The 27,909-nt window shown below is 45.8% G+C and overlaps 1 protein-coding gene across 1 annotated transcript in view; it reads left to right on the forward strand.

The window, feature by feature from the left end:
* LOC112219921 (laminin subunit gamma-3) overlaps positions 1 to 27,909 on the forward strand; it is a 207,226-nt gene that overhangs the window by 143,338 nt on the left and 35,979 nt on the right. Inside the window, exons 13-16 of the mRNA XM_042302494.1 lie at positions 19,874 to 20,059; positions 20,625 to 20,870; positions 25,335 to 25,488; positions 26,389 to 26,531. Of these exons, the coding sequence (XP_042158428.1) occupies positions 19,874 to 20,059; positions 20,625 to 20,870; positions 25,335 to 25,488; positions 26,389 to 26,531 (729 nt within the window). The remainder of the gene's footprint in view (positions 1 to 19,873; positions 20,060 to 20,624; positions 20,871 to 25,334; positions 25,489 to 26,388; positions 26,532 to 27,909) is intronic.

Here is a 27,909-nt window from a genome sequence, read left to right on the forward strand (position 1 = left end):
TTTGTCTGTTGTTGTGACTTAGATGAAGATCAGATGACATTTTATGACCAATTGACTTAGAAATCCAGGTAATTCTAAAGGGTTCACATATGTATGTGCCACTGTATGTGCTGCTGTCATCTAGAGGTACTTCCTGCAGGGGCGGGGGGCTTGGGCGGGCTGTAGTGGCATAGGTCTGATCTTGGGGGGCCTAGGAGACAGAATAAACCCCGCCTACAAACTCTTTATCGGTCCGCTGTCTCTCTCTCTACTTCCATATAGATGTTCTAACTAGCAAACTTGCAATTCAGAAGATGACATTAAAACAGGCTTTGGGGGAAAACGGAATGGTCTGGTTTCTCTGTCTGGCCTCTCTTTGTTGACAAATAGGAAGAAATGAGTCACAATGCACTAGGTAGTCTATTCTAATAAGGAGTAAGTATTTTCATCTGAGTGTCTGTTCTGTTTTCTCTAATGGTGCTGTTCCATTGGACTTATCCCAAAAACCAGTGTGTCACCTGTGTTTAATGTTAATGTCAGCTCTACTGTTGTTGTGTTTGCATCAGGAGTGTGACACTAGAGACTTGTGGCGAGCAGAATCAACAACCTCTGCATCATTCAAGATTGTTGCTTTGTGAGAAGGTGTTAAAGTTCACGGTTATCAATTCAAGCTGAAAAGTACCCAGGGCCTAGCCTTGGCTCCAAGTCAGAGCAGGTCTGCCGGAGTCATGGCCCAGTGAGACACGGGTTCCGGCCCCCGTAGATGGAAACAGAAAAGTCTGAGCGTTTTGGGTAACCACTGGGGTGAATCATGATTGATGCAAAGTGACAGACATTCTGTGTGATGGTGGCCTTTATTAGATGGACTTCAATGGCTTTCGCTTTCACTTTCTCTTTCTTTTTCTCTCTCTCGCATTCTCTCGCTCTCTCTCCCCTTTCTTTATTTCATCCTTTCTTTCTTTCTTTCTTTCTTTCTTTCTATCTATTTCTCTCTCTCTTTCTTTCCTTATTTCTTCCCTTGTTTTTTTTCTTTCTCTCCACAACCTCCAAAGGGCTCCTTATGTATGGCTGTGACATTTAGGCATGCAAAACCACAGTCAATTATTCAGCAGTTTGGCCCTGCACAAATGTCACGGCGTCTGTAAAACCATGTGTGACCTAAAAATAAGGAATGAGCTGAACACTGTTTGAAAAGAAACAAGAACGAAAGTCAGCTTTAAAATTGGTCTGTTTTTTTGTCTGGATTTTGTTATTCCATTTGAGAACCCCTCAGCCCTATACAGAATAATTTTTTATCAAGCAATGCATTTGCATGAAGCATATCTGAACATTTGATTGCCAACCATTCAAGTTAAAAGCGATGGGATAAAGACTTAGAAGGTTGGGAAAATGGATGTATGGCTTGAAGCTTCAGTCCATGAAGATAAACATACTGTAGGTTCTTTTCATTTTTTTATTTTACATTTATTTAACCAGATAAATCAATTAACCTCTACAGGATCGGTGTCCCCCACTGGATGATTAAGCTAAAGTAGGCTAATGTGATTCGCATGAGATTGTAAGTAACATGAAATTTCCCAGGACATAGACATATCTGATGTGGGCAGAAAGCTGAAATTCTTGTTTATCTAACTGCACTGTTCAATTTCCATGGCAGGTGTTTTACATGGCAGACGTTTTACATGCCCCCAGCCAATTGTGATTTTTTGATTGTTTATTTGCGTTGTTTGTAACTTATTTTTTTACTTATTTTGTACATAATGTTGCCGCTACTGAAAATAACTTCTAGACATCAGGACTGTGATTACTCACCAGGGACTAGCAGAACCCTTTCTTTCCTTTCACAACTCTGATGAGCCCAACGCGAAGGATATACTGCTTCTTTGGGAACAAGCCCGATCCCTGTGATCTGCATGAGGAGGAGGCGGAGAAAGATCGAATAAACCCCCACTTCCCTCCATTCTGCTAGCAAACGTGCAATTCTTGGAGAATAAAATTGACAAGTTACGCAGAAGATTAAACTACCAACGGGACATTCAAAACGGTAACATCTTATGCTTCACGAAGTCGTGGTGGAACGACAACAATATCAACATACAGCTGGCTGGTTATACAATGTGCCAGCAGGGTAGAACAGCGGCGTCTGGTAAGACAAGGGGTGGCAAACTATGTATTTTTGAAAATAGCAGCTGGTGCACTATCTAAGGAAGTCCCGAGCTATTGCTCGCCTGAGGTAGAGTATCTCATGATAAGCTGTAGATATCTACCTACCGAGAGTTTTCATCTGTATTCTTCATAGCTGTTTACATACCACCACAGTCAGAGGCTGGCACTAAGACAGCATTGAATGAGCTGTATTCCGCCATAAGCAAACAAGAAAACGCTCACCCAGAGGCGGCGAACCTAGTAGCCGAGGACTTTAATGCAGGGAAACTAAAATCATTTTTACCAAATTTCTATCAGCATGTTAAATGTGCAACCAGAGGAATAATACCACTTGACCACCTTTACTCCACACACAGAGACGCATACAAAGCTCACCCTCGCCCTCCATTTGGCAAATCTGACCATAATTCTATCCTCCTGATTCCTGCTTACAAGCTAAAATTAAAGCAGGAAGCACCAAGATCAATAAAAAAGTGGTCAGATGAAGCAGATGCTAAGCTTCAGGACTGTTTTGCTAGCACAGACTGGAATTTGTTCCGGGCGTCCTCCGATGTTATTGAGGAGTACACCACATCAGTCATTGGCTTCATCAATAAGTGCATCGATGACGTCATCCCCACAGTGACCGTACATACATACCCCAACCAGAAGCCATGGATTACAGGCAGCATCCGCACTGAGCTAGAGGCTAGAGCTGTCGCTTTCAAGGAGCGGGACACTAACCCAGAAGCTTATAAGAAATCCCGCTATGCCCTCTGATGAACCATCAAACAGGCAAAGTGTCAATACAGGACTAAGATCGAATCATACTACACCGGCTCTAATGCTCGTCGGATGTGGCAGGGCTTGCAAACCATTACAGACTACAATGGGAAGCACAGCTGAGAGCAGCCCAGTGACACGAGCCTACCAGATGAGTTAAACTACTTCAATGCTCGCTTTGAGGCAAATAACACTGAAACATGCATGAGAGCACCAGCTGTTCCGGAAGACTGTGTGATCACGCTCTCCACAGCCGATGTAAGTAAGACCTTAAAACAGGTCAACATTTACAAGGCAGCCGGGCCAGACGGATTGCCTGGATGTGTACTGCGAGCATGCGCTGACCAACTTGCAAGTGTCTTCACTGACATTTTCAACCTCTCCATGTCCGAGTTTGTAATACCAACATGTTTTAAGCAGATCACCATAGTGCCAGTGCCCAAGAACACTAAGGTAACCTGCCTAAATGGCTGTGTCTGTAGCCATGAAGTGCTTTGAAAGGCTGGTCATGGCTTACATCAACACCATCATCCCAGATACCCTAGACCCACTCCAATTTGCATACCGCCCCAACATATCCAAAGATGATGCAATCTCTATTGCACTCCACACGGCCCTTTCCCACCTGGACAAAAGGAACACCTATGTGAGAATGCTATTCATTGACTACAGCTCAGCGTTCAACACCATAGTGCCCTGAAAGATCATCAATAAGCTAAGGACCCTGGGACTAAACACCTCCCTCTGCAACTGGATCCTGGACTTCCTGACGGGCCGCCCCCAGGTGGTAAGAGGTAACAACACATCCGCCATGCTGATCCTCAACACAGGGGCCCCTCATGGGTGCATGCTCAGTCCCCTCCTGTACTCCCTGTTCACTCATGACTGCACGGCCAACACCTTCATTAAATTTGCCGATGACACAACAGTGGTAGGCCTGATCACCGACAACGACAAGACAGACTATAGGGAGGAGGTCAGAGACCTGGCCATGTGGTGCTAGGACAACAACCTCTCCCTCAACATGATCAAGACAAAGGAGGTGATTGAGGACTACAGGAAAAAGAGAACCGAGCACGCCCCCATTCTCAATGACGGGGCTGCGGTGGAGCAGGTTGAGATGTCCACATCACCAACAAACTAACTAGGTCCAAGCACACCAAGGCAGTCGTGAAGAGAGCACGACAAAACCTATTCCCCCTCAGGAGACGGAAAAGATATGGCATGGGTCCTCAGATCAGATCCTCAGATTTGGCATGGGTCCTCAGGTTCATCTCTCTGCAAGCGATGGCTTTATTATGGAAGGTTTGAGAATCGATTCCTTTTAGAAGATTGTCGAATTTAATGGATCTTTTCCGGATTTTGATCATTAGTGGGTATCGGCCTAATTCTGCTCTGCATGTATTATTTGGTGTTTTACCTTGTACACTTAGGACATTTTGCAGAATTCTGCATGCATAGTCTTAATTTGGTGTTTGTCCCATTTGGTGAATTATTGGTTGGTGAGCGAACCTCAGACCTCACAACCAAAACGGGCAATGGGTTCTATACCTGAATCAAGTATTTATTTGCCAGATCCTAATTGGTATGTCGAATTTTATGTTCCTTTTAATGGCATAGAAGGCCCTTCTTGCCTTGTCTCTCAGCTCGTTCACAGCTTTGTGGAATTTACCTGTGGCGCTGATGTTTAGGTTGAGGTATGAATCGTTTTTTTGTGTGCTTTAGGGCAACGGTGTCTAATTGGAATTTGTATTTATGGTCCTGGCGACTGAACCTTTTTTTGGAACACCATTATTTTATTTTTCTTACTGAGATTTACTGTCAGGGCCCAGGTCTGGCAGAATCTGTGCAGAATGGAAAAAAATGTGTGTTTTTTGCCAATTTTAATCGCACACTTGTCGTTTGTGTACATGGATTTTATAATGTCGTATGTTTTTCCCCCAACACCACTTTCCAAAATTTGTATAGCAGACCCTCTTGCCAAATTCAAATCAACAAAGCATGAGAAGACTTTGCCTTTGTTTTGGTTTGTCTGTTTGTCAATTAGGGTGTGCAGGGTGAATACGTGGTCTGTCGTATGGTAATTTGGTAAAAAGCCAACTTGACATTTGCTCAGTACATTGTTTTCACTGAGGAAATGTACAAGTCTTCTTTAAACAATTAAGGTGAAATAAAAATAAAAATAAATAGTTTAATGGATGGGACTACCAGCTCTCTGTAACCTAGAGGGCAACCAGTGGGTCTGTCTCTATACCATGTTTCTTGTAGGATGACAATGTCTGTATTTACGTTTCCTTTGGTGACGTCCAGGGTCCTGCTCTTTAGGCCTAAGGCAGATGACCTCAGGCCCTGGATTTTCCAGGATGAGATATTGAAGGCTTTGTGTTCCATAAAGTTTCCAATGTTGTTGGTCTTGTGGTTTGGCCTCAGGCCAGTAAGTGTAAGCAGAGCCTGCTGAGCATCTGGTACATGCCATTGGCTTGGCATAGTGTAAGAGTGGGGGTTGGGCCTGTTTGCCTGCTCAAGGCCTGGGCGTATGTGTGACTTCCATGTTGAGGCCCTCTTTGCGGGAGTAGGGGCATGGGGTGGGCAGGAGGGGCATAGGTCTGATCTGAGGGAGTCTAAATTGGGTGTGGGCATGGTTGATTTGGCGGTGTTGATTGGTTGAGGTGGGGGTGTGGATGTTGCTGGTGGTGCTGTGGTCTGGATCTAGGTCCTCTCGGCATGGGTCCTCTATGTGTAGGTCCAGGGAGGGTCCCGCAGGTCTGGGAGAATGTCTTGCTGGTCTGGGTGGGGATGTCTATTGATCTGTTGCTCCTGTGTGAAGTGTTGGGGCTGCGTTTGAGGGCAATGTCCTTTAAGCTTTCTGCCAATATCAGATACAGTATGTCCATGTCCTGGGAAATGTTTGTGTTACTTACAACCTCATGCGAATTGCATCAGTCTATGTTAGCTCAACCATCCCACAGGGGACCCACCAATCCTGAAGAAGCTTTAGCCACTTGTGCTTTGGGGAAAGTAGAAGAACATTTTTCAAACACCCCCTTAAGTGCCGTGGCCACCCTTTCCTGCTGTGCTCTTAGGTTGTTTGTGACCCTAGTTGGTCCTCAAACAGAAGGCCTAGGGCGCGCTGGATGTTTGAACACCAGAGTTTAGACACTGTGTTTGGGAAAAGTATAGTTTCTTGTATATATTTCCCTTTTGAGTCCATAAGGAGTACAATCTGTGTCTTGTGTATATCCTCAGTGGTTGTTGTCAGGAGGGCTATCAGGGTGGCTGACAGGGGGGTGGGATCCCCTGGGCTTGGGGTTCTTCATTTGTCTGTCCTGCTGTGATGTCGACACTATGGTCAGGGTCTGCGGTGCACTGTTCTGCTGTAGTGTCAAGGCCACCTCTCTCCTGACAATTTTTTGTGCTGACTGGAGTGTTTGGGGTTTCCCTGTTTACCTCCTGTTTGCAGCTCCACCTGCCTTACCTCCAGTTGGGTGAATGTATCCTTCATTTCAATGAGGGAGTAGTACTCTGTGCTGGGATGTTGACTTTCCCACTTGGGGTTGCTCGTCTGTGGGGTTGTTGAATGAAGAGGTCTGGTCTGACATGCTCGGAGTGTGGGTATCTCTCTCAAGAGAGAGCTTATCATGCTGAGTTATCTCTTTGATAATGTGAAAGTCCAGCTGTAACTGTTTGGGGTTTCCCTGTACCATTACCGTTCCAGATTTGTACACATTCACATTTGCTGACCCAGAGTCCTCGTTGTCTAGTATTCTGAGTTTCCACCCATTGGTAACACCCCCCCCGTTTACAGGGGGTAGTGTGTTAATTTAGCACTGTGCCATGCCAGGGGATGGTCTGCGTGGAATATTAAGTTGCTTATGTACCCAGTTTTATAACAGTCAACAAAAAGTGTCTCTTGATTTTCCATAAGGAGCTTAATTTTGTACTCTTTTCATGCCTTATAATTTCTTACATATAGAGTGTACTGTATTTTAATTACCTCTGAACAGCGGGGGGGGGGCTTCAAAAGCCTCTGCATTCGGTTGGAGTAGGCTATGAGACTCTCCTGCCATTGTTGGGCTCAAGAGCTTTGACACCTCTCACTTCACAAATCAATGCTAATTGATCTTTGTCCTAACAAGCTTGGTAGCATTAACTTCTCATTCCGTCCTTATAAAGTAAAATATATCATTGTAATCATTTTTTTTTGCTTTTGAAAATAAATATTACTCACTCAGTTCCAGGTTGGATGGTGTTTTCAGGTTTCTGTTTGTTTGCCAGAGCATTTGTTGTATAGCTTGGGAATAATAATCATTGGCAGTAGGAAGCCTTCCATGTAATTCCGTCTCTAAATATATTTTTTTAAACATGCTGAAAAATGTGGAAGCTCATCTGCTCATGACCTCCCCTAGCCCCCTCTTCTCCTCTCTCCACCCCCTCTCCGATCCCCCTCCCTTCTTCTGTCTATCCCCCAGGCCCACGCCTTTCTTCTATCTATCCCCTCCCCTAGCCCCCTCTTCTCCTCTCTCCACCCCCTCTCCGATCCCCCTCCCTTCTTCTGTCTATCCCCCCAGCCCACTCCTTTCTTCTATCTATCTATCCCCTCCCCTAGCCCCCTCTTCTCCTCTCTCCACCCCCTCTCCGATCCCCCTCCCTTCTTCTGCCTATCCCATCAGCCCACTCCTTTCTTCTATCTATCCCCTCCCTTAGCCCCCTCTTCTCCTCTCTCCACCCCCTCTCCGATCCCCCTCCCTTCTTCTGTCTATCCCATCAGCCCACTCCTTTCTTCTCTCTATCCCCTCCCTTAGTCCCCTCTTCTCCTCTCTCCACCCCCTCTCCGATCCCCCTCCCTTCTTCTGTCTATCCCCCAGCCCCATCCTTTCTTCTATCTATCCCCTCCCTTAGTCCCCTCTTCTCCTCTCTCCACCCCCTCTCCGATCCCCCCTCCCTTCTTCTGTCTATCCCCCAGCCCCATCCCTTCTTCTCTCTATCCCCTCCCTTAGTCCCCTCTTCTCCTCTCTCCACCCGCTCTCCGATCCCCCCTTCTTCTGTCTATCCCCCCCAGCCCCATCCCTTCTTCTCTCTATCCCCTCCCTTAGTCCCCTCTTCTCCTCTCTCCACCCCCTCTCTGATCCCCCTCCCTTCTTCTGTCTATCCCCCCCCAGCCCCATCCTTCTTCTCTCTATCCCCTCCCCCTAGCCCCCTCTCCTCCTCTCAATTCAATTCAATTCAAAGGGCTTTATTGGCATGAGCAACATGTGTTAACATTGCCAATGCAAGTAAGGTAGATAATATACAAAAGTGAAATAAACAATACAAATTGACAGTAAACATTACACATACAGAAGTTTCAAAACAATAAAGACATTACAAATGTCATATTATGTATATATACAGTGTTGTAACAATGTGCAAATGGTTAAAGTACACAAGGGAAAATAAATAAGCATATATAAGGGTTGTATTTACAATGGTGTTTGTTTTTCACTGATTGCCCTTTTCTTGTGGCAACAGGTCACAAATCTTGCTGCTGTGATGGCACACTGTGGATTTCACCCAGTAGATATAGGAGTTTATCAAAATTGGGTTTGTTTTGGAATTCTTTGGATCTGTGTAATCATAGGGAAATATGTGTCTCTAATATGGTCATACATTGGGCAGGAGGATAGGAATTGCATCTCATTTTCCACCTCATTTTGTGGGCAGTGTGCACATAGCCTGTCTTCTCTTGTGAGCCATGGCTGCCTACGGCGGCCTTTCCCAATAGCAAGGCTATGCTCACTGAGTCTGTACATAGTCAAAGCTTTCCTTAAGTTTGGGTCAGTCATAGTGGTCAGGTATTCTGCCACTGTGTACTCTCTTAGGGCCAAATAGCATTCTAGTTTGCTCTGTTTTTTTGTTAATTCTTTCCAATGTGTCAAGTAATTATCTTTTTATTTTCTTATGATTTGCTTGGGTCTAATTGTGTTGCTGTCCTGGGGCTCTGTGGGGTGTGTTTGTGTTTATGAACAGAGCCCCAGGACCAGCTTGCTTAGGGGACTCTTCTCCAGGTTCATCTCTCTGTGATGGCATTGTTATGGAAGGTTTGGGAATCGCTTCCTTTTAGGTGGTTGTAGAATTTAACAGGCTCTTTTCTGGATTTTGATAATTAGTGGGTATCGGCCTAATTCTGCTCTGCATGCATTATTTGGTGTTCTACGTTGTACACTGAGGATATTTTTGCAGAATTCTGCATGCAGAGTCTCAATTTGGTGTTTGTCCCATTTTGTGAAATCGTGGTTGGTGAGTGGATCCCAGACCTCACAACCATAAAGGGCAATGGGCTCTATGACTGATTCAATTATTTTTAGCCAGATCCTAATTGGTATGTTGAATTTTATGTTCCTTTTGATGGCATAGAAAGCCCTTCTTGCCTTGTCTCTCAGATCGTTCACAGCTTAGTGGAAGTTACCTGTGGCGCTGATGTTTAGGCCAAGGTATGTATAGTTTTTTGTGTGCTCTAGGGCAACAGTGTCTAGATGGAATTTGTATTTGTGGTCCTGGCGACTGGACCTGTTTTGGAACACCATTATTTTGGTCTTACTGAGATTTACTGTCAGGGCCCAGGTCTGGCAGAATCTGTGCAGAATGTTTAGGTGCTGCTGTCGGCCCTCCTTGGTTGATGACAGAAGCACCAGATCATCAGCAAACATTAGACATTTGACTTCAGATTCTAGTAGGGTGAGGCCAGGTGCTGCAGACTTTTCTAGTGCCAGCGCCAATTCGTTGATATATATACGTTGAAGAGGGTGGGTCTTAAGCTGCATCCCTGTCTCACCCCACGATCCTGTGGGAAGAAATGTGTGTTTTTTGCCAATTTAAGCGCACACTGGTTGTTTGTGTACATGATTTTATAATGTTGTATGTTTTACCCCCAACACCACTTTCCATCAATTTGTATAGCAGACCCTCATGCCAAATTGAGTCGAAGGCTTTTATGAAATCCACAAAGCATGAGTAGACTTTGCCTTTGTTTTGGGTTTTTTGGTTGTCTATTAGGGTGTGCAGGGTGAATACATGGTCTGTTGTACAGTAATATGGTAAAAGCCAATTTGACATTTGCTCAGTACATTGTTTTCATTGAGGAAATGTACTGTACGAGTCTGCTGTTAATGATAATGCAGAGGATTTTCCCAAAGTTGCTGTTGACGCATATCCCAAGGAAGTTATTGGGTTCAAATTTGTCTCCACTTTTGTGAATTGGGGTGATCAGTCCTTGGTTCCAAATATTGGGGAAGATGCCAGAGCTAAGGATGATGTTAAAGAGTTTTAGTATAGCCAATTGGAATTTGTTGTCTGTATATTTAATCATTTCATTAAGGATACCATCAACACCACATGAGGGATTTTATTTTGTCCTGTAGCTCATTCAAGGTAATTGGAGAATCTAGTGGGTTCTGGTAGTCTTTAATAGTTGATTCTAAGATTTGTATTTGATCCTGTATATGTTTTTGCTCTATATTCTTTGTTATAGAGCCAAAAAGATTGGAGAAGTGGTTTACCCATACATCTCCATTTTGGATAGATAATTCTTTGTGTTGTTCTTTGTTTAGTGTTTTCCAATTTTCCCAGAAGTGGTTAGAGTCTATGGATTCTTCAATTACATTGAGCTGATTTCTGACGTGCTGTTCCTTCTTTTTCCATAGTGTAATTCTGTATTTTTTTAGTGATTCACCATAGTGAAGGCGTAGACTCACTATTGGTTGGACAGGTTTCTCAATTTCTTTCTTAGATTTTTTCATTCTTCATCAAACCATTTGTCATTGTTGTTCATTCTCTTCGGTTTTCTGTTTGAGATTTTTAGATTTGAAAGGGAAGCTGAGAGGTCAAATATACTGTTAAGATTTTCTACTGCCAAGTTTACACCATCACTATTACAGTGGAACGTTTTACCCAGGACATTGTCTAAAAGGGATTGAATTTGTTGTTTCCTAATTGTTTTTTGGTAGGTTTCCAAACTGCATTCCTTCCATCTATAGCATTTCTTAATGTTACTCAGTTCCTTTGGATGCCTCATGATTGAGTATGTCTCTGTTCAAGTCGACTGTGATTTTGCTGTGGTCTGAAAGGGGTGTCAGTTAGCTGACTGTGAACGCTCTGAGAGACTCTGAGTTGAGGTCAGTGATAAAGTAGTCTACAGTACTACTGCCAAGAGATGAGCTATAGGTGTACCTACCATAGGAGTCCCCTCGAAGCCTACCATTGACTATGTACATACCCAGCGTGTGACAGAGCTGCATGAGTTGTGACCTGTTTTTGTTGGTTATGTTGTCATAGTTGTGCCTAGGTGGGCATATGGGGGGAGGGAATGCTGGCCATCTCCTCTCCTCTCTCTATCCCCTCCCCTAGCCCCCTCTCCTCCTCTCTATCCTCTCCCCTAGCCCCTTCCCTCTTCTCTCTATCCCCTCTCCCAGCCCCCTCCCCTCCTCTCTCTATCCTCTCCCCTAGCCCCTTCCCTCTTCTCTCTATCCCCTCTCCTAGCCCCCTCCCCTCTTCTCTCTATCCCCTCTCCTAACCCCCTCCTCTCTTCTCGCTATCCCCTCTCCTAGCCCCCTCTCTCCTCTCTCTATCCCCTCTCCTCTTCTCTCTGTCCCCTCCCCTAGCCCCCTCTCCTCTTCTCTCTGTCCCCTCCCCTAGCCCCCTCTACTCTTCTCTCTATCCCCTCCCCTAGCCCCCTCTCCTCTTCTCTCTATCCCCTCCCCTAGCCCCCTCTCCTCCTCTATACTGTATATCCCTTTCCCTAGCCCCCTCCCCTCTTCTCTCTATCCCCTCTCCTAACCCCCTCTCCTCCTCTCTCTATCCCCTCCCCTAGCCCCCTCTCCCCCTCCCCTAGCCCCCTCTCCTCTTCTCTCTATCCCCTCCCCTAGCCCCCTCTCCTCTTCTCTCTATCCCCTCCCCTAGCCCCCTCTACTCTTCTCTCTATCCCCTCCCCTAGCCCCCTCTCCTCTTCTCTCTATCCCCTCCCCTAGCCCCCTCTCCTCCTTTATACTGTATATCCCTTTCCCTAGCCCCCTCTCATCCTCTATACTGTATATCCCTTTCCCTAGCCCCCTCTCTCTATACTGTATATCCCTTTCCCTAGCCCCCTCTCCTCCTCTATACTGTATATCCCTTGCCCTAGCCCCCTCTCCTCCTCTATACTGTATATCCCTTGCCCTAGCCCCCTCTCCTCCTCTATACTGTATATCCCTTGCCCTAGCCCCCTCTCTCCTCCTCTATACTGTATATCCCTTGCCCTAGCCCCCTCTCCTCCTCTATACTGTATATCCCTTGCCCTAGCCCCCTCTCCTCCTCTATACTGTATATCCCTTGCCCTAGCCCCCTCTCCTCCTCTATACTGTATATCCCTTGCCTTAGCCCTAGCCCCCCTCTCCTCCTCTATACTGTATATCCCTTGCCCTAGCCCCTCTCCTCCTCTATACTGTATATCCCTTGCCCTAGCCCCCTCTCCTCCTCTATACTGTATATCCCCCCTAGCCCCTCTCCTCCTCTATACTGTATATCCCTTGCCCTAGCCCCTCTCCTCCTCTATACTGTATATCCCTTGCCCTAGCCCCCTCTCCTCCTCTATACTGTATATCCCTTGCCCTAGCCCCTCTCCTCCTCTATACTGTATATCCCTTGCCCTAGCCCCCTCTCCTCCTCTATACTGTATATCCCTTGCCCTAGCCCCTCTCCTCCTCTATACTGTATATCCCTTGCCCTAGCCCCCTCTCCTCCTCTATACTGTATATCCCTTGCCCTAGCCCCCTCTCCTCCTCTATACTGTATATCCCTTGCCCTAGCCCCTCTCCTCCTCTATACTGTATATCCCTTGCCCTAGCCCCCTCTCCTCCTCCCTATACTGTATATCCCTTGCCCTAGCCCCCTCTCCTCCTCTATACTGTATATCCCTTTCCCTAGCCCCCTCTCCTCCTCTATACTGTATATCCCTTGCCCTAGCCCCTCTCCTCCTCTATACTGTATATCCCTTGCCCTAGCCCCCTCTCCTCCTTTATACTGTATATCCCTTGCCCTAGCCCCCTCTCCTCCTCTATACTGTATATCCCTTGCCCTAGCCCCCTCTCCTCCTCTATACTGTATATCCCTTGCCCTAGCCCTCTCCTCCTCTATACTGTATATCCCTTGCCCTAGCCCCCTCTCCTCCTCTATACTGTATATCCCTTGCCCTAGCCCCCTCTCTCCTCTATACTGTATATCCCTTGCCCTAGCCCCTCTCCTCCTCTATACTGTATATCCCTTGCCCTAGCCCCCTCTCCTCCTCTATACTGTATATCCCTTGCCCTAGCCCCCTCTCCTCCTCTATACTGTATATCCCTTGCCCTAGCCCCATCTCCTCCTCTATACTGTATATCCCTTGCCCTAGCCCCTCTCCTCCTCTATACTGTATATCCCTTGCCCTAGCCCCCTCTCCTCCTTTATACTGTATATCCCTTGCCCTAGCCCCCTCTCCTCCTCTATACTGTATATCCCTTGCCCTAGCCCCTCTCCTCCTCTATACTGTATATCCCTTGCCCTCGCCCCTCTCCTCCTCTATACTGTATATCCCTTGCCCTAGCCCCCTCTCCTCCTCTATACTGTATATCCCTTGCCCTAGCCCCCTCTCCTCCTCTATACTGTATATCCCTTGCCCTAGCCCCCTCTCCTCCTCTATACTGTATATCCCTTGCCCTAGCCCCCCTCCTCCTCTATACTGTATATCCCTTGCCCTAGCCCCCTCTCTCCTCCTCTATATTGTATATCCCTTGCCCTAGCCCCCTCTCCTCCTCTATATTGTATATCCCTTGCCCTAGCCCCCCAGACAGCACTGACTCTATACTAGGCTAGCAGCTCATCTGGTTTAGATTTTAAGAGCACCACAGTGACATAAGCATCAAACAGCCCTGGAGCAGATGGAAGCAGGCAGTCCGTCTCTATACCGAGACCTCTCACTCCAACTGGGGCCTGATTCTATCATCCAGTCACTGATGCTGGGTGCTGGCATTCATTAACCAACAGATTCCTCTTCCCGTCATCCTTCCAAAAGCCCCTTAGTATTCCAGAGAGATACGGACACAATCAAACCCAACTAAGACCTAACCGATCGTTCTTGAAAAATAAAGAAATGTTTGTTTGATAAGTTCATGTTGAAATCATGAAATGAATCATATCTGTTTGGAACAACAGGTCAAGTTTGCATGTTGTAATTGTACTGTAGAAATGACAACATTTTTTGGGGAGCGGCTGCTTGCCTGGCACTGCTTGAATAAACCGGCTGCTGGAAACGAGATAATGGGTTCAGATATGGAGCCAGTTTCTGTTAGTCCATCCAAGCCTTACGTTCCCTGGCTCTCTGACTACTAGACTAGTGTGTGTGTATGTGTGCGTGTGTGTATGCTTCCATGTGCGTGAGTGTGTGCTGCATTTATATTCATCCCTATTTCCTACTGCACCAAACCCCCCTCCAGACCTCCCAGGTCTTCCACAGAGGGGGGTCTTGGAAACAGAGTTTGGTCGGGTAAATAAATAGTGAGATTTAGAGGATGGCGTGAAGGACGGGGGGGATCAGAGAGAGGAGGAGAGAAAGCAGCGGTACTGTATGTATTTGAACAGGATGCTGCTATAATCTCATAAACAACATTACATCTCAAGACCTTCCTTTTCATTTCATTACTGCTTTTCACCTAGATAACAACCTCCATCAAACCCAGCATTCTCTTTGATTGAAATGTACACTGTTCTGTTCCTAGCATCTGGAAGACATCATAAAGGCAAAGTACAATTATATTGTACTACTGTAAACTGAGTACAGAACAGTGCCATTTCTATTGAAAGCGCCTCTTGCTGTCTCCTAATGTACACTCAGGCATTTGTCTTTTGCCTTTAGCTAAGACGTGGAAATGTACTTAGTCTACTTACGCATTTCTAAAAGTGTTTTCTGTGAGTGGCTTTGTCAATGGAGTGCAATTAGGCTTTATGTGTAGAGAGTACTGCATTTAGATAGATAGATAGATAGGTACTGTTAAACAGGTGAGGCAGGGGTAGGGACTCAGGTTGGCTGTGGAGAGAGATGGAGGGAAGGGAGGATGGGGGAGCAAGGGAGGTGAGCAGAGAGGCACTAAAGGAATGGAGCAAGGATGGTAGTGAGGGAGGATGAGGGAGGGAAGGAGAGGGTAAAAAGAGAATGTGAGACGGAGAGAGGAGAGAGAGAGAGAGAGAGAGAGAGAGAGAGAGAGGGATGAGGGCAGCAAGGGAGAGGAGAAGGTCTGCAGTGTGTTTGTGATGAATGGGCTCCACTCCTGAGAAGTCTGCAGCTGTTGCGGGAAGGAGAAAGAATGGGGGTTGATGGAGGATCAGGGAGAGAGAGAGAAAGACACAGAGAGAGAAAGACAGAGAGAGAGTTAGAGAGCAAGAGAGTTGGATAGAGAGATTTGAGAGAGAGAGTGAGAGAGAAAGAGGAAGAGAGAGGGAGGGAGAAGGGGAGGCAGGGATGAGGGCAGCAAAGGAGAGAAGAAGGTCTGCAGTGTGTTTGTGATGAATGGGCTCCACTCCTGAGAAGTCTGCAGCTGTTAGTCTCACATACAGAAACATGGTACACTGCTGGAGAGTGGAGGAGGGAGGTGAGGGGAGGGGAAGGGGAGAATAGAGAAGGGGAGAGGATGTGGACAGGATAAGAAAGCAGGAGAGAGTTGGTGAGGGGGAGAGGAGAGGAGAGGAGAGGAGAGGAGAGGAGAGGAGAGGAGAGGAGAGGAGAGGAGAGGAGAGGAGAGGAGAGGAGAGGAGAGGAGAGGAGAGGAGAGGAGAGGAGAGGAGAGGAGAGGAGAGGAGAGGAGAGGTAGTAAATAGCAGTGCAGAGTTGATCAGAGTAGAGCTGGGTAGATCAGAGTAGAGCTGGGTAGATCCGGGTAGATCATTGTAGAGCTGGGTAGATCCTTTTAGAGCTGGGTAGATCACCGTAGAGCTGGGTAGATCCTATTAGAGCTGGGAAGATCCGAGTAGAGCTGGTTGGAGTAGAGTATAGCTGGGTAGATCATAGTTGAGCTGGGTAGAGTAAAATATAGCTGGGTAGATGAAAGAAGAGCTGGGTCGATCAGAGTAGAGCTGGGTAGATCAGAGTAGAGCTGGGTAGATCAGAGCAGAGCTGGGTAGATCAGAGCAGAGCTGGGTATATCAGAGCAGAGCTGAGTAGATCAGAGTAGAGCTGGGTAGATCAGAGTAGAGCTGGGTAGAGCAGAGTAGAGCTGGGTAGAGCAGAGTAGAGCTGGGTATAGCAGAGTATAGCTGGGTAGAGCAGAGTAGAGCTGGGTAGAGCAGAGTAGAGCTGGGTAGAGCAGAGTAGAGCTGGGTAGATCAAAGTAGAGCTGGTTAGAGTATAGCTGGGTAGTTTATAGTGGAGCTGGTTAGATCAGAGTAGAGCTGGGTGGATCAGAGTAGAGCTGGGTAGAGCAGAGTAGAGCTGGGTATAGCAGAGTATAGCTGGGTAGAGCAGAGTAGAGCTGGGTAGAGCAGAGTAGAGCTGGGTAGAGCAGAGTAGAGCTGGGTAGATCAGAGTAGAGCTGGGTAGAGCAGAGTAGAGCTGGGTATAGCAGAGTATAGCTGGGTAGAGCAGAGTAGAGCTGGGTAGAGCAGAGTAGAGCTGGGTAGAGCAGAGTAGAGCTGGGTAGATCAAAGTAGAGCTGAGTAGATCAAAGTAGAGCTGGTTAGAGTATAGCTGGGTAGTTTATAGTGGAGCTGGTTAGATCAGAGTAGAGCTGAGTGGATCAGAGTAGAGCTTGGTAGATCAGAGTAGAGCTGGGTAGATCAGAGTAGAGCTGGGTAGATCAGAGTAGAGCTGGGTAGATCAGAGCTGGGGTGAGCTATCTGTCTGGTGAGCATGAGGAGGAGGATGATGATTATGATGATGAATGACTTTGGCAATGGTGAGTATAAATTGATCTTAAAATATGCAGTAACTGCTGATGTAATTGGTATCAGAGCGGAACAGGTCCGTTTACAGAAGAAGCAATGAACTAAAAACAATAGTAACACTAGTCCAGGCCCATGCAGGAAGAGCCTCAGTAACTGAACTGTGCTCAGTCATCTTCACAGTCAGTACTGTCTGTCAGCACTTTGTGACCATTAAGTCTATTATGGCTCTGACATAGACACAGACGCACAATCAGTTCTTAGTGCGATTCAATAACCCTCAACTCTTTGTATTATGATGAACAATCACTATGTTTTATTAGCTAGCCTATTATATTGAATGACTGGCATTACATGCTTGGATGTCAAGCATTAGTATTAGCCACCTCAGTGAAGACCTAATATGCTATGGCTGAAACGACACCCTATTGCCTATGTGGTGCACTACTTTTGACCAGAGCCCACTGATTGGTGGAGTAATTTAAATGAGGTAAATGTAAAAACTGTGTTGATTTCAGAGGTAAAAAAAGAACCAGAAAGGAACAGTATAAACCAGTACTTTATTATCATGCTAGTCAGAACTGTGGACCAGAACAAAACAACAGTGCCACAAAAGTGGCAAAGTCGATATCCACATTTTATAAACACAGCTATTTTTATTTGTGGTCGGAAACATTATTTACAATTAATTATATGACAGGGAGGGTGTGCAATTTTTTTTACAGAACAAGGGAAGTGTTGTGTAAAAATATGTTTAATTTAATGTTTGTGAGGGAGGTAAAAAAAATCTATTGCACCTTGAGTTGGACCAGCACCCCAAGTAAATGTCCAACTGTCCCTAATTGCAACATTAGTGAAGTGAAGTTTGATGAATTGTAGGCTTAGTTATTTTTTTAACTAATGTTAGGGTTTGCAGAGCGTTTATTCTGTCACAGTCGTTATATGGAGGAGAACAAGGCGCAGCGTGGTAAGCGTACATTCTTAATTTATTAAAGAAATGCAACACTGAACAAACTATACAAAACGAACCATGACGCTAATACGGCTAGTGCAGACAGGCAACTAAACATAGAATAAGAACCCACAAATACTCTATGGCAAATGGCTACCTAAATATGGTCCCCAATCAACGATAGACAGCTGCCTCTGATTGGGAACCAATTCAGGTCACCATAGACCTACATATACCTAGACTTACAAAAAAACCTAGATATACAAAAAAAAACTAGACAATACAAAAACTAACATACCCACCCTAGTCACACCCTGACCTGACCAAAATAATAAATAAAACAAAGATAACTAAGGTCAGGGCGTGACATATTCTTCCAACTGTGTTTCTCCAACGTAATGACCAAAGAGCATATTCAACAGTAAAGTGTCTGTGGCTAATATCCCAGAAAATAGTTTATTTTCTATATTTAAAGACAGAGAGAAAAACTATTTAAGTGGTCAAAAGTGATTAATTCCATAAGAGGAGGGTAACCATGGAAACCAGATGTTATTCTTAGGCTGTCAAACAATTAAAAAAAATTGTAATTGAGTTAATCGCAGTATTTGCTTTTATTTCGCAAATTCAGAATTTGCTCAAATTGAGCTGTAAAAAAGAACAAATTCGTATTTACAATGACGTCCTACCCCGGCCAAACCCGGATGACTAGGGGCCAATTGTGCGCCGCCCTATGGGACTCCCAATCACGTCCGGTTGTGATACAGCCTGTATATTGGATGTTTTCAATTTTTATTCAAACGATTTCAGACCATGCGATTAATTGTGATTACAAAAAGTTAACTAGATGTGAAGAGCTGGAGCTACATACAGCCCAAAAGTTATTTTCCCTGAGGCTTTAGAAGACATATGCATTTAACAGTTTGTTTTTGGGACATAATAAATATGATTATCTCGTTCACTTGGGGCAAATTCATTTACTTCTTGAAAGTCTTTCTGTCTGAAGCCAGCTCTTCTTGTCTTTCCCAAAGCAATTACAGTCAGGTTGAATTTAGACCAGTTCTTTCTGCTCGCTAGCTCTCTTTGTGGTGGAGGTCTGGGTTTCAGTATTGAGTGTTTCCTCTTATTCCTCTTCCATTCTGCTGTGGCTGTGTGAAGAGCTAGAGTACATGTATGGTGGCTGGTTAGAGTCACAGCTTCATGGCACACTCTACTGGTGGCTAGAGAAACTACACTTATTGTGGCCTGGATCTGTCAGAGGAGAAAATCATTACAGCATCCATCCTCCTTGGTGTGTGTGTGTGTGTGTGTGTGTGTGTGTGTGTGTGTGTGTGTGTGTGTGTGTGTGTGTGTGTGTGTGTGTGTGTGTGTGTGTGTGTGTGTGTGTGTGTGTGTGTGTGTGTGTGTGTGTGTGTGTGCGTGTGTTTGCGACTGTGTGTGAGTGTGCCTGCTACTGAGAGCCCATATGTTGGTCCTGTAAGACACACTTTACATATCTATCTACGTGTGGTGTGTTGTAACTGCCTCCTCTCCTCTCTCTAGTCCAGGTGTGTGTGTTGTAACTGCCTCCTCTCCTCTCTCTAGTCCAGGTGTGTGTGTGTTGTAAATGCCTCCTCTCCTCTCTCTAGTCCAGGTGTGTGTGTTGTAACTGCCTCTGCTCCTCTCTCTAGTCCAGGTGTGTGTGTTGTAAATGCCTCCTCTCCTCTCTCTAGTCCAGGTGTGTTGTGTTGTAAATGCCTCTGCCTCTCTCTCTCTCTAGTCCAGGTGTGTGTGTTGTAAATGCCTCCTCTCCTCTCTCTAGTCCAGGTGTGTGTGTTGTAACTGCCTCCTCTCCTCTCTCTAGTCCAGGTGTGTGTGTTGTAACTGCCTCTGCTCCTCTCTCTACTCCAGGTGTGTGTGTTGTAACTGCCTCCTCTCCTCTCTCTAGTCCAGGTGTGTGTGTTGTAAATGCCTCCTCTCCTCTCTCTACTCCAGGTGTGTGTGTTGTAACTGCCTCCTCTCCTCTCTCTAGTCCAGGTGTGTGTGTTGTAACTGCCTCCTCTCCTCTCTCTACTCCAGGTGTGTGTGTTGTAACTGCCTCTGCTCCTCTCTCTACTCCAGGTGTGTGTGTGTGTATCAACTTCACCACAGGACCAACCTGCGAGCGTTGTCTGGGTGGTTACTATGGTAACGCGTTGATTGGCACGCCCAATGACTGCAGACCTTGCCCCTGCCCGGACCGTACCAGCTGTGCTCAAATGAGCACGGGGGAGGTGGTCTGTACCAACTGCCCTTCAGGACAGAGGGGTGAGCTGAGATCATATTACATGACTGGTAGATGTCGGATAATGGGAACAAACCATTCCATTTTCCCATGATGAGCAGACCTCACCTGCGTTAAACTGGTCTGCATCCCAAATTGCAACCTATTTCCTATACAGTGCACTTCTTTTGACCAGAGCTTGGGCTCTATTCTAAAGTAGTGCAATATGTAGGGAATAGGTTGCCTTTTAGGACACAGCCATTGAGTTCATTGCTTGCTCAGTAAAGCAGATTTCCACAAATTGGCTGACAGATTTTTAATAAAACCTGTACTGGTGTCCTCACTGTCTTGATAAAATTAGTCATGATCCTATCATGTAGAGCACAGTGTTTGAATTAAAATGTCCATATTCCTTTGTCAGGTTTGGGCCATTCATTCATTTCCAGAATTTCATTACCAGATATTGATTTAGGTTGAAATGAAAATGGCCCCCAAACCCTCCAGCCCAACATCATCCATAACTCACCTATCAAAAAACCTGTCACCTGTCACCCCACGACACACACACATATACACATGCACATACACACACACACCTTCTCTCCACAGGCATCAGATGCGAGATGTGCGAGGACAGTTTCCACGGCGACCCCCTGGGCCGGTCAGGGCCGGTTCAACCGTGTGAGAAGTGCGACTGTAACGATAATGTGGACCCCAACGCGCTGGGCGTGTGTGATCACATGACGGGCTGTTGCCTGAAGTGCCTGGGACACACCGAGGGAGACCATTGCCAACGCTGCCGACAAGGTTACTATGGGGACGCCCTGGACCGCACTGTGGCCCATAAGTGCAAACGTAAGTCTGGAAACTTGGGAAGGGTGTATATAGGGTTGGGTTAGAGTTACAGGTTTTTAATTAAGGGGAAATATACAATTTTACATCTTAAATGTAACTAAATGTCATGGAAAATGTAATCTACATAATCCCCAAAAGTAATTATTTAACTACTAATGATCCAGACTCCAAGAATGGTTCAAATCTCACCTTTGGGGTAAAAAATAGATATAAATTGCTGAGGTGTAGTCACTTTTGAGAACACAAGCTCAAGTACAAAGTACAAATATGATAAAAATATGATGTATTTATATAATATATTTCCTATTCAACAAAACTGTAAGAATAAGGCTTGAAATAACTTAAATTTGTTATAAATAAAGAATAATCAAATGACTAAGTATAAGATTTCACCTTCTTTATAACTGTAAAATACATATTTGTATATTTAGTGTCAGAGAAAATGTACATACAGTGTTTTCTAACGGTCTCTCTTGATCAAAACATCCGCCCCATCGTTGTCAACATCTCACAGAGCTCTAGTTTAGCTTCCTGGACTCATTAGGAACACGCCCCATATTACTCTCGTCTGTCTATGACAAACAAACAAAAAATTGGGGGTTTAAAATCTATTCATTATTTTAGATTAGTGGCTATAAATCGATCTCTGAATCTGCTACCGTGACGAAACCACTCTCCTGCTGCGTTATGATGTAAGGGTTCCAGTGGCTGTGATGTAGGGTTCAGCCAGCAGTTCATGGACAGTCGGAAGAGTGAATTAAAAGGTAGGAGGCACATCCCTGCTTCGTACAGGCAAAAGAGACATATTCCTGTATCTGTGAGCATCAGGGCTACCGCTCATTGCAAGCCATTTCCGTCTACAGTGTCCACAGATCGTTTTCTAAGCTAAAATGTTGGTTGGAACAGGTACCAGAACCACGCAGGTCCCCTAAACAGGGGTCTTTACATCGAAGACATTTTAAATGAAGAATGCATTAGAAATATGGTGACATGCATCTGAATGTGTGAGTCTGTACATTTCAAAGTGTGTTAGTGCGTTATATTGTGTGTTTGTGTATCTGTGTACTTGTCCTTTATGTGTGGGTGTCAGTGTCAGTGTGCCTTCATAATGAGCTCTTCTTGAGGGTTTTGAAAGTCCTTTCCTCTTACTGATTTATCACCTGGATTTGAGCAATTCTCACCATTCTAAAGAGTCTAAAGATTCTTGATAGCATACAGATGGAATGCTCTGGAAAATACATACATAAACAAACACACACATTTCTACAAACATCAATGACATCACACCTGTTCAGACCCACGTGTTCCCACCACAACCATACACATCATGTATATCTCACAACCACACTCCCCGTCATCCTTCATCCCTGGAACTTTCCAGTGCTTGTAGCACTCCATGCCATATGCTGTCAAATTGTACTGTTCTATTTTTCTCCGTAGCCCAGACCTTTTCAATATTTCAATAATAATATATTTGATTCATCCACTGTTGTAGTGATGGAGGAGCATTGGATTTCTAGTTTTTAAGTAGACGTTGTTTCAAAATCATTGACAAGAAAGGTATGGTCACCTCACCCTCATATTCCATGTCTTGAAATATGCAGATAGACAGATTAAAAGTAAACTTACATTGTAAAACCTCTGACAGCCAGCTTTCTAACTCCGCCCATAACTTTTGGACTTTATAGCACTCCCAGAAGGCATGAATCATTGAGTCCTTCTTATACGTTGTGCTGTAGAACATGTGAATTTAGTCTCTTGTATAATACATTCTATACATTATTTTATACTGGATTGAGCGTACATTTTCGTTAACGGTAATTGCACTACTTTTGTTCCAACACTCCCTCGATCTTGTGCCTATAATCAGTTATTTTGAATTCTTGATTCCAAGAGTTGATCTTTTTTTCTAAGAGATTATCAGTTGGATAGTCTTTCTGCATGGTTTTGTATATATCACCTATCATATATGTATCCTTTTCTGAGTCAAATAAGATTCCCTCAACATTGCTTTTATGTCCAAAAGATTTCAGGTGGAGCTAAAAGAGTCTTCCTTAGAGTTAGGTGGTTAGAAGTGCCATTAGGAACTCCATGGGGACTGGAGTGGCGTTGGAGTGGTTGTAAAGTGGGAGAACACTTAGTTTTACAGGCTCTCTTAGAGTGAATAGCAGTCATAGACCTACAGATTCTGTATCTTTATTCATCTGTATAAGGTAACGGTGTCACTTAAAAGGAGTGCTGGGAAAGATGCAGAGAGCAGTCTGCCCTGATCAGTTGACCTTCCAACTACACTATTTTGTTAGTAGAAAGAGTACATTTTCTTATCAGCAAGTTTTATCCTGATAAACATGAAGAGACTTGGAGGATTAGGTTACTGTAGGGTTATGAGAGCGAGACATAGAGAAAGAAAGAGAGAGGTACAGATTGAGAAAGAAAGAAAGAACAAGAGTGTGATAAATAGAGAGAAAGAGAAATAGAGACACAGAGGTACAGGGAGGAAGAGAAGGAACATACACAAATGTAGAGAGAGAGAGATATTCTGAGATGTCTGTGTCCCCCAGTAGCCTATAGCAACAGAGATGTTCTGAGATGTCTGTGTCCCCCAGTAGCCTATAGCAACAGAGATGTTCTGAGATGTCTGTGTCCCCCACTAGCCTATAGCAACAGAGATGTTCTGAGATGTCTGTGTCCCCCAGTAGCCTATAGCAACAGAGATGTTCTGAGATGTCTGTGTCCCCCACTAGCCTATAGCAACAGAGATGTTCTGAGATGTCTGTGTCCCCCAGTAGCCTATAGCAACAGAGATGTTCCATCTACAACCCCAGGAACCAACACAGTCGCGAAGAGGGCACGACAAAGCGTCTTCCCCCTCAGGACGGTGAATAGAGTCGGCATGGGTCCTCAGATCCTCAAAAAGTTCTACAGCTGCACCATTGAGAGCATCTTGACTGGCTGCAACACCGCTTGGTATGGCAACTGCTCGACATCCGACGGCAAGGCGATACAGAGGGTAGTGCATACGGCCCCGTACATCACTGGGGCCGAACTCCCTGCCATCCAGGACATCTATACCAGGCGGTGTCAGAGGAAGCCCCTATGAATTGTGAAAGACACAGTCCGTTCTCTCTGCTACCGCACGTCAAGTGGTACAAAAGGCTCTGGCACAGCTTATTTCCCAAACCCATAAGACTGCTAATCAAATGGCTACCCGGAGTATCTACTTTCACCCCTGCCTACAGTATCTGTGGGGTGTGTGGGGCAGCCATATTTTCGTGTGTGTGTGTGTGTGTGTGTGTGTGTGTGTGTGTGTGTGTGTGTGGAAGGAGACAGTGAGTCAGGGAGACTTGTGCCCCTCTCCCTCTGTCATCTACTGTATCCTGCATTCCAAATGGCACCCTATTCCATATATAGTGCACTACTTTTGACCTGGGCCCAGGTAGGTAGTTTAGTGGTTATTGTGTTGGGCCTGAAACTGAAAGGTCGCTGAGCTGACAAGATGAAACCTGTCGATTTGACCTTTGAGCAAGGACCTTAACCCTAATTTCCTCCAGGGACGCAGTGTTAACATGGCTGACCCTGTAAAACAACACATTTTACTGCACCTATCCAGTCCATGTGACAATACAACATGTATTTTTTGTGTGCAGTGTGCCAGTTGGGACACAACCTGGGTCTGCTCTGCTCAGTCATTCAAATAACATCTCATTTTATTTGTTACATGCGCCGATTACCACAAGTGTAGACTTTACCGTGAAATGCTTACTTTACGACCCCTTTCCCAACGATGTACTTAAAAATGAAGAACATTTGCAAATGGATGAAAAGAAAATAGTAACAAAAGAAAATAGTAACACAATAAAATAACAATAATGAGGCTTTATACAGGCTATATACAAGGAGTACCGGTACCGAGTCAGTATAGTTGGGGTGATTGATTGAGGCAAAATGTTCATGTAGATTTGGTTAGGTGATTGATTGATTGATTCAAGTACTATGTACGTGTACAGTAGATGGTCTCCTCTGTCTCTGCACTGTCCTAGATAACACAAAGCCAGGCACGCAGGGCAGACAGGACACGCTCTACAGAGAGATAGGTTATTTTACTTTAACCCTGTCTAGACGATAGAGTGAAGGATAGAGCGAAGGAATAGAAGATTGAGTGAATGAATAGCAGATAGTGAATGGACAGAGGACATGAAATATACAATTGCCACAACATTGATAGAAGAATAAGCTTTAGTGGTTGCCTTCATTTGTGACACTGTGTTTAGTGTACTGTTTGGATGATGTATATGACGTGTACCTTTTGCACACTTTGTTGGATTTGTGTTCTGTTTTGATAATGCTTTTGCCCGTTTAGGCTACTATACTTTTTGATACAGTATTTGATGTGAGGTTATGTGACTTACATGTGTTTTTTGTGTGTTTGACATGATGTTGACGTGTGGTTGTGTCTTCTCCCAGGCTGTGGCTGCAGTCCTGCAGGGACTTCTGGGTCGTTGGAGGACTGTGACCCCCAGACAGGAAGTTGTCTGTGCCTTAGTCATGTGACCGGGCGAGACTGTGGTCAGTGTGAGGTGGGCTTCTTCAACCTGCAGTCTGGAGTAGGCTGTGAGAGGTACAGGAAATCCTAAAGCAATTCTGGAATCTTCTATATGGTTCTTTTGTTATGCATTCTGACTCTAAAACTGGTTCTGATCATAGAAATAGAATTAGTCATTATTATTAATGATAAACTGGGTGGTTCGAGCCCTGAACGTTGATTGGCTGACAGCTGTGGTATAGCAAATCAAATCAAATCCAATTTTATTGGTCAAATACACATGGTTAGCAAATGTTAATGCAAGTGTAGCGAAATGCTTGTGCTTCCAGTTCTGACAGTGCAGTAATATCTAACAAATTCACAACGACTACCTTATACACACAATGTAAAGGGATGGAATCAGAATATGTACATATAAACATATGGATGCACAATGGCCATGCGGCATAGGCAAGATGCAATAGATGGTATAAAATACTCGTATATACATATGAGATGAGTAATATAGGATATGTAAACATTATTAAAGTGACTAGTGATACCATTATTAAATCTATTTATTAAAGTGGCCAGTGGTTTTAGTCTGTATTGTTGGCAGCAGCCTCTCTATGTTAGTGGTGGCTGTTTAACAGTCTGATGGCCTTGAGATAGAAGCTGTTTTTCAGTCTCTTGGTCCCGGCTTTGATGCACGTATATATCAGAACGTATACCATGGGTATGACAAAACATTTATTTTTACTGCTCTAATTATGTTGGTAACCAGTTTATACTAGCAATAAGGTACCTCTGGGGTTGTGTTGTGTCTAAGAACAGACCTTAGCCGTGGTATATTGACCATATACAACATCCACTTGGGCCTTATTGCTTAATTAGAATAGTAATTATTATATATCTATGGTTCCATACCTAGAAATGCAGTGGTTCTGTTTCCTTTCATTAGTAAGTGTTATGTGAATCACTTTCTACATTTCTTAGGTGCACCTGTAACCCCATTGGCTCATCATCCATGGCTTGCCACCAAATCACAGGCCAGTGTGTGTGTCGGCTGGGACTGGAGGGGCGGCTGTGCAGCACATGTCGTATGGGCTTCTATGGTTTCTCCTCACGGGGCTGCAGAGGTAGCTACAGTAGCCTATACTGTGATTGGGGCTAGAAGTCCTTATGTGCAAACACTAAGACATATCAAAACGTGCTAAAACAAGTCATTCTGATAACAATAAGAAGATAGAAATGTAACACGCACACATGCAATGTCTAATTCTTCGACAACCAATCTATTTGTCTATATGCCATTCATGCCTCCTTTCCCCTCTCTCCACCCCTGCCTCCCCTTGTCCCTCTCTCCACCCCTGCTTCCCCTTGTCCCTCTCTCCACCCCTGCCTCCCCTTGTCCCTCTCTCACCCCTGCTTCCCCTTATCCCTCTCTCCACCCCTGCTTCCCCTTGTCCCTCTCTCCACCCCTGCTTCCTCTTGTCCCTCTCTCCACCCCTGCCTCCCCCTGTCCCTCTCTCCACCCCTGCCTCCCCTTGTCCCTCTCTCCACCCCTGCCTCCCCCTGTCCCTCTCTCCACCCCTGCCTCCCCTGTCCCTCTCTCCACCCCTGCCTCCCCTTATCCCTCTCTCCACCCCTGCCTCCCCTTGTCCCACTCTCCCCCCCTGCCTCCCCTTATCCCTCTCTCCACCCCTGCCTCCCCTTATCCCTCTCTCCACCCCTGCCTCCCCTTGTCCCTCTCTCCACCCCTCCTCCCCTTGTCCCTCTCTCCACCCCTGCCTCCCCTTGTCCCTCTCTCCACCCCTGCCTCCCCTTATCCCTCTCTCCACCCCTGCCTCCCCTTATCCCTCTCTCCACCCCTGCCTCCCCTTATCCCTCTCCCACCCCTGCCTCCCCTTATCCCACTCTCCACCCATGCCTCCCCCTCCCTCTCTCCACCCCTGCCTCCCCTTATCCCTCTCTCCACCCCTGCCTCCCCTTATCCCTCTCTCCACCCCTGCCTCCCCCTGTCCCTCTCTCCACCCCTGCCTCCCCTTGTCCCTCTCTCCACCCCTGCCTCCCCTTATCCCTCTCTCCACCCCTGCCTCCCCTTATCCCTCTCTCCACCCCTGCCTCCCCTTGTCCCTCTCTCCACCCCTGCCTCCCCTTATCCCTCTCTCCACCCCTGCCTCCCCTTATCCCTCTCTCCACCCCTGCCTCCCCTTATCCCACTCTCCACCCCTGCCTCCCCCTGTCCCTCTCTGCACCCCTGCCTCCCCTTATCCCTCTCTCCACCCCTGCCTCCCCTTATCCCTCTCTCCACCCCTGCTTTCCCCCTGTCCCTCTCTCCACCCCTGCCTCCACCTGTCCCTCTCTCCACCCCTGCTTCCCCTTGTCCCTCTCTCTACCCCTGCCTCCCCTTGTCCCTCTCTCCACCCCTGCCTCCCCCGATCCCTCTCTCCACCCCTGCCTCCCCCTGTCCCTCTCTCCACCCCTGCCTCCCCCTGTCCCTCTCTCCCCCCTGCC

Source organism: Oncorhynchus tshawytscha, linkage group LG20, assembly GCF_018296145.1.
Source record: "Oncorhynchus tshawytscha isolate Ot180627B linkage group LG20, Otsh_v2.0, whole genome shotgun sequence".
In the NCBI taxonomy this organism is placed as follows: Eukaryota; Metazoa; Chordata; class Actinopteri; order Salmoniformes; family Salmonidae; genus Oncorhynchus; species Oncorhynchus tshawytscha.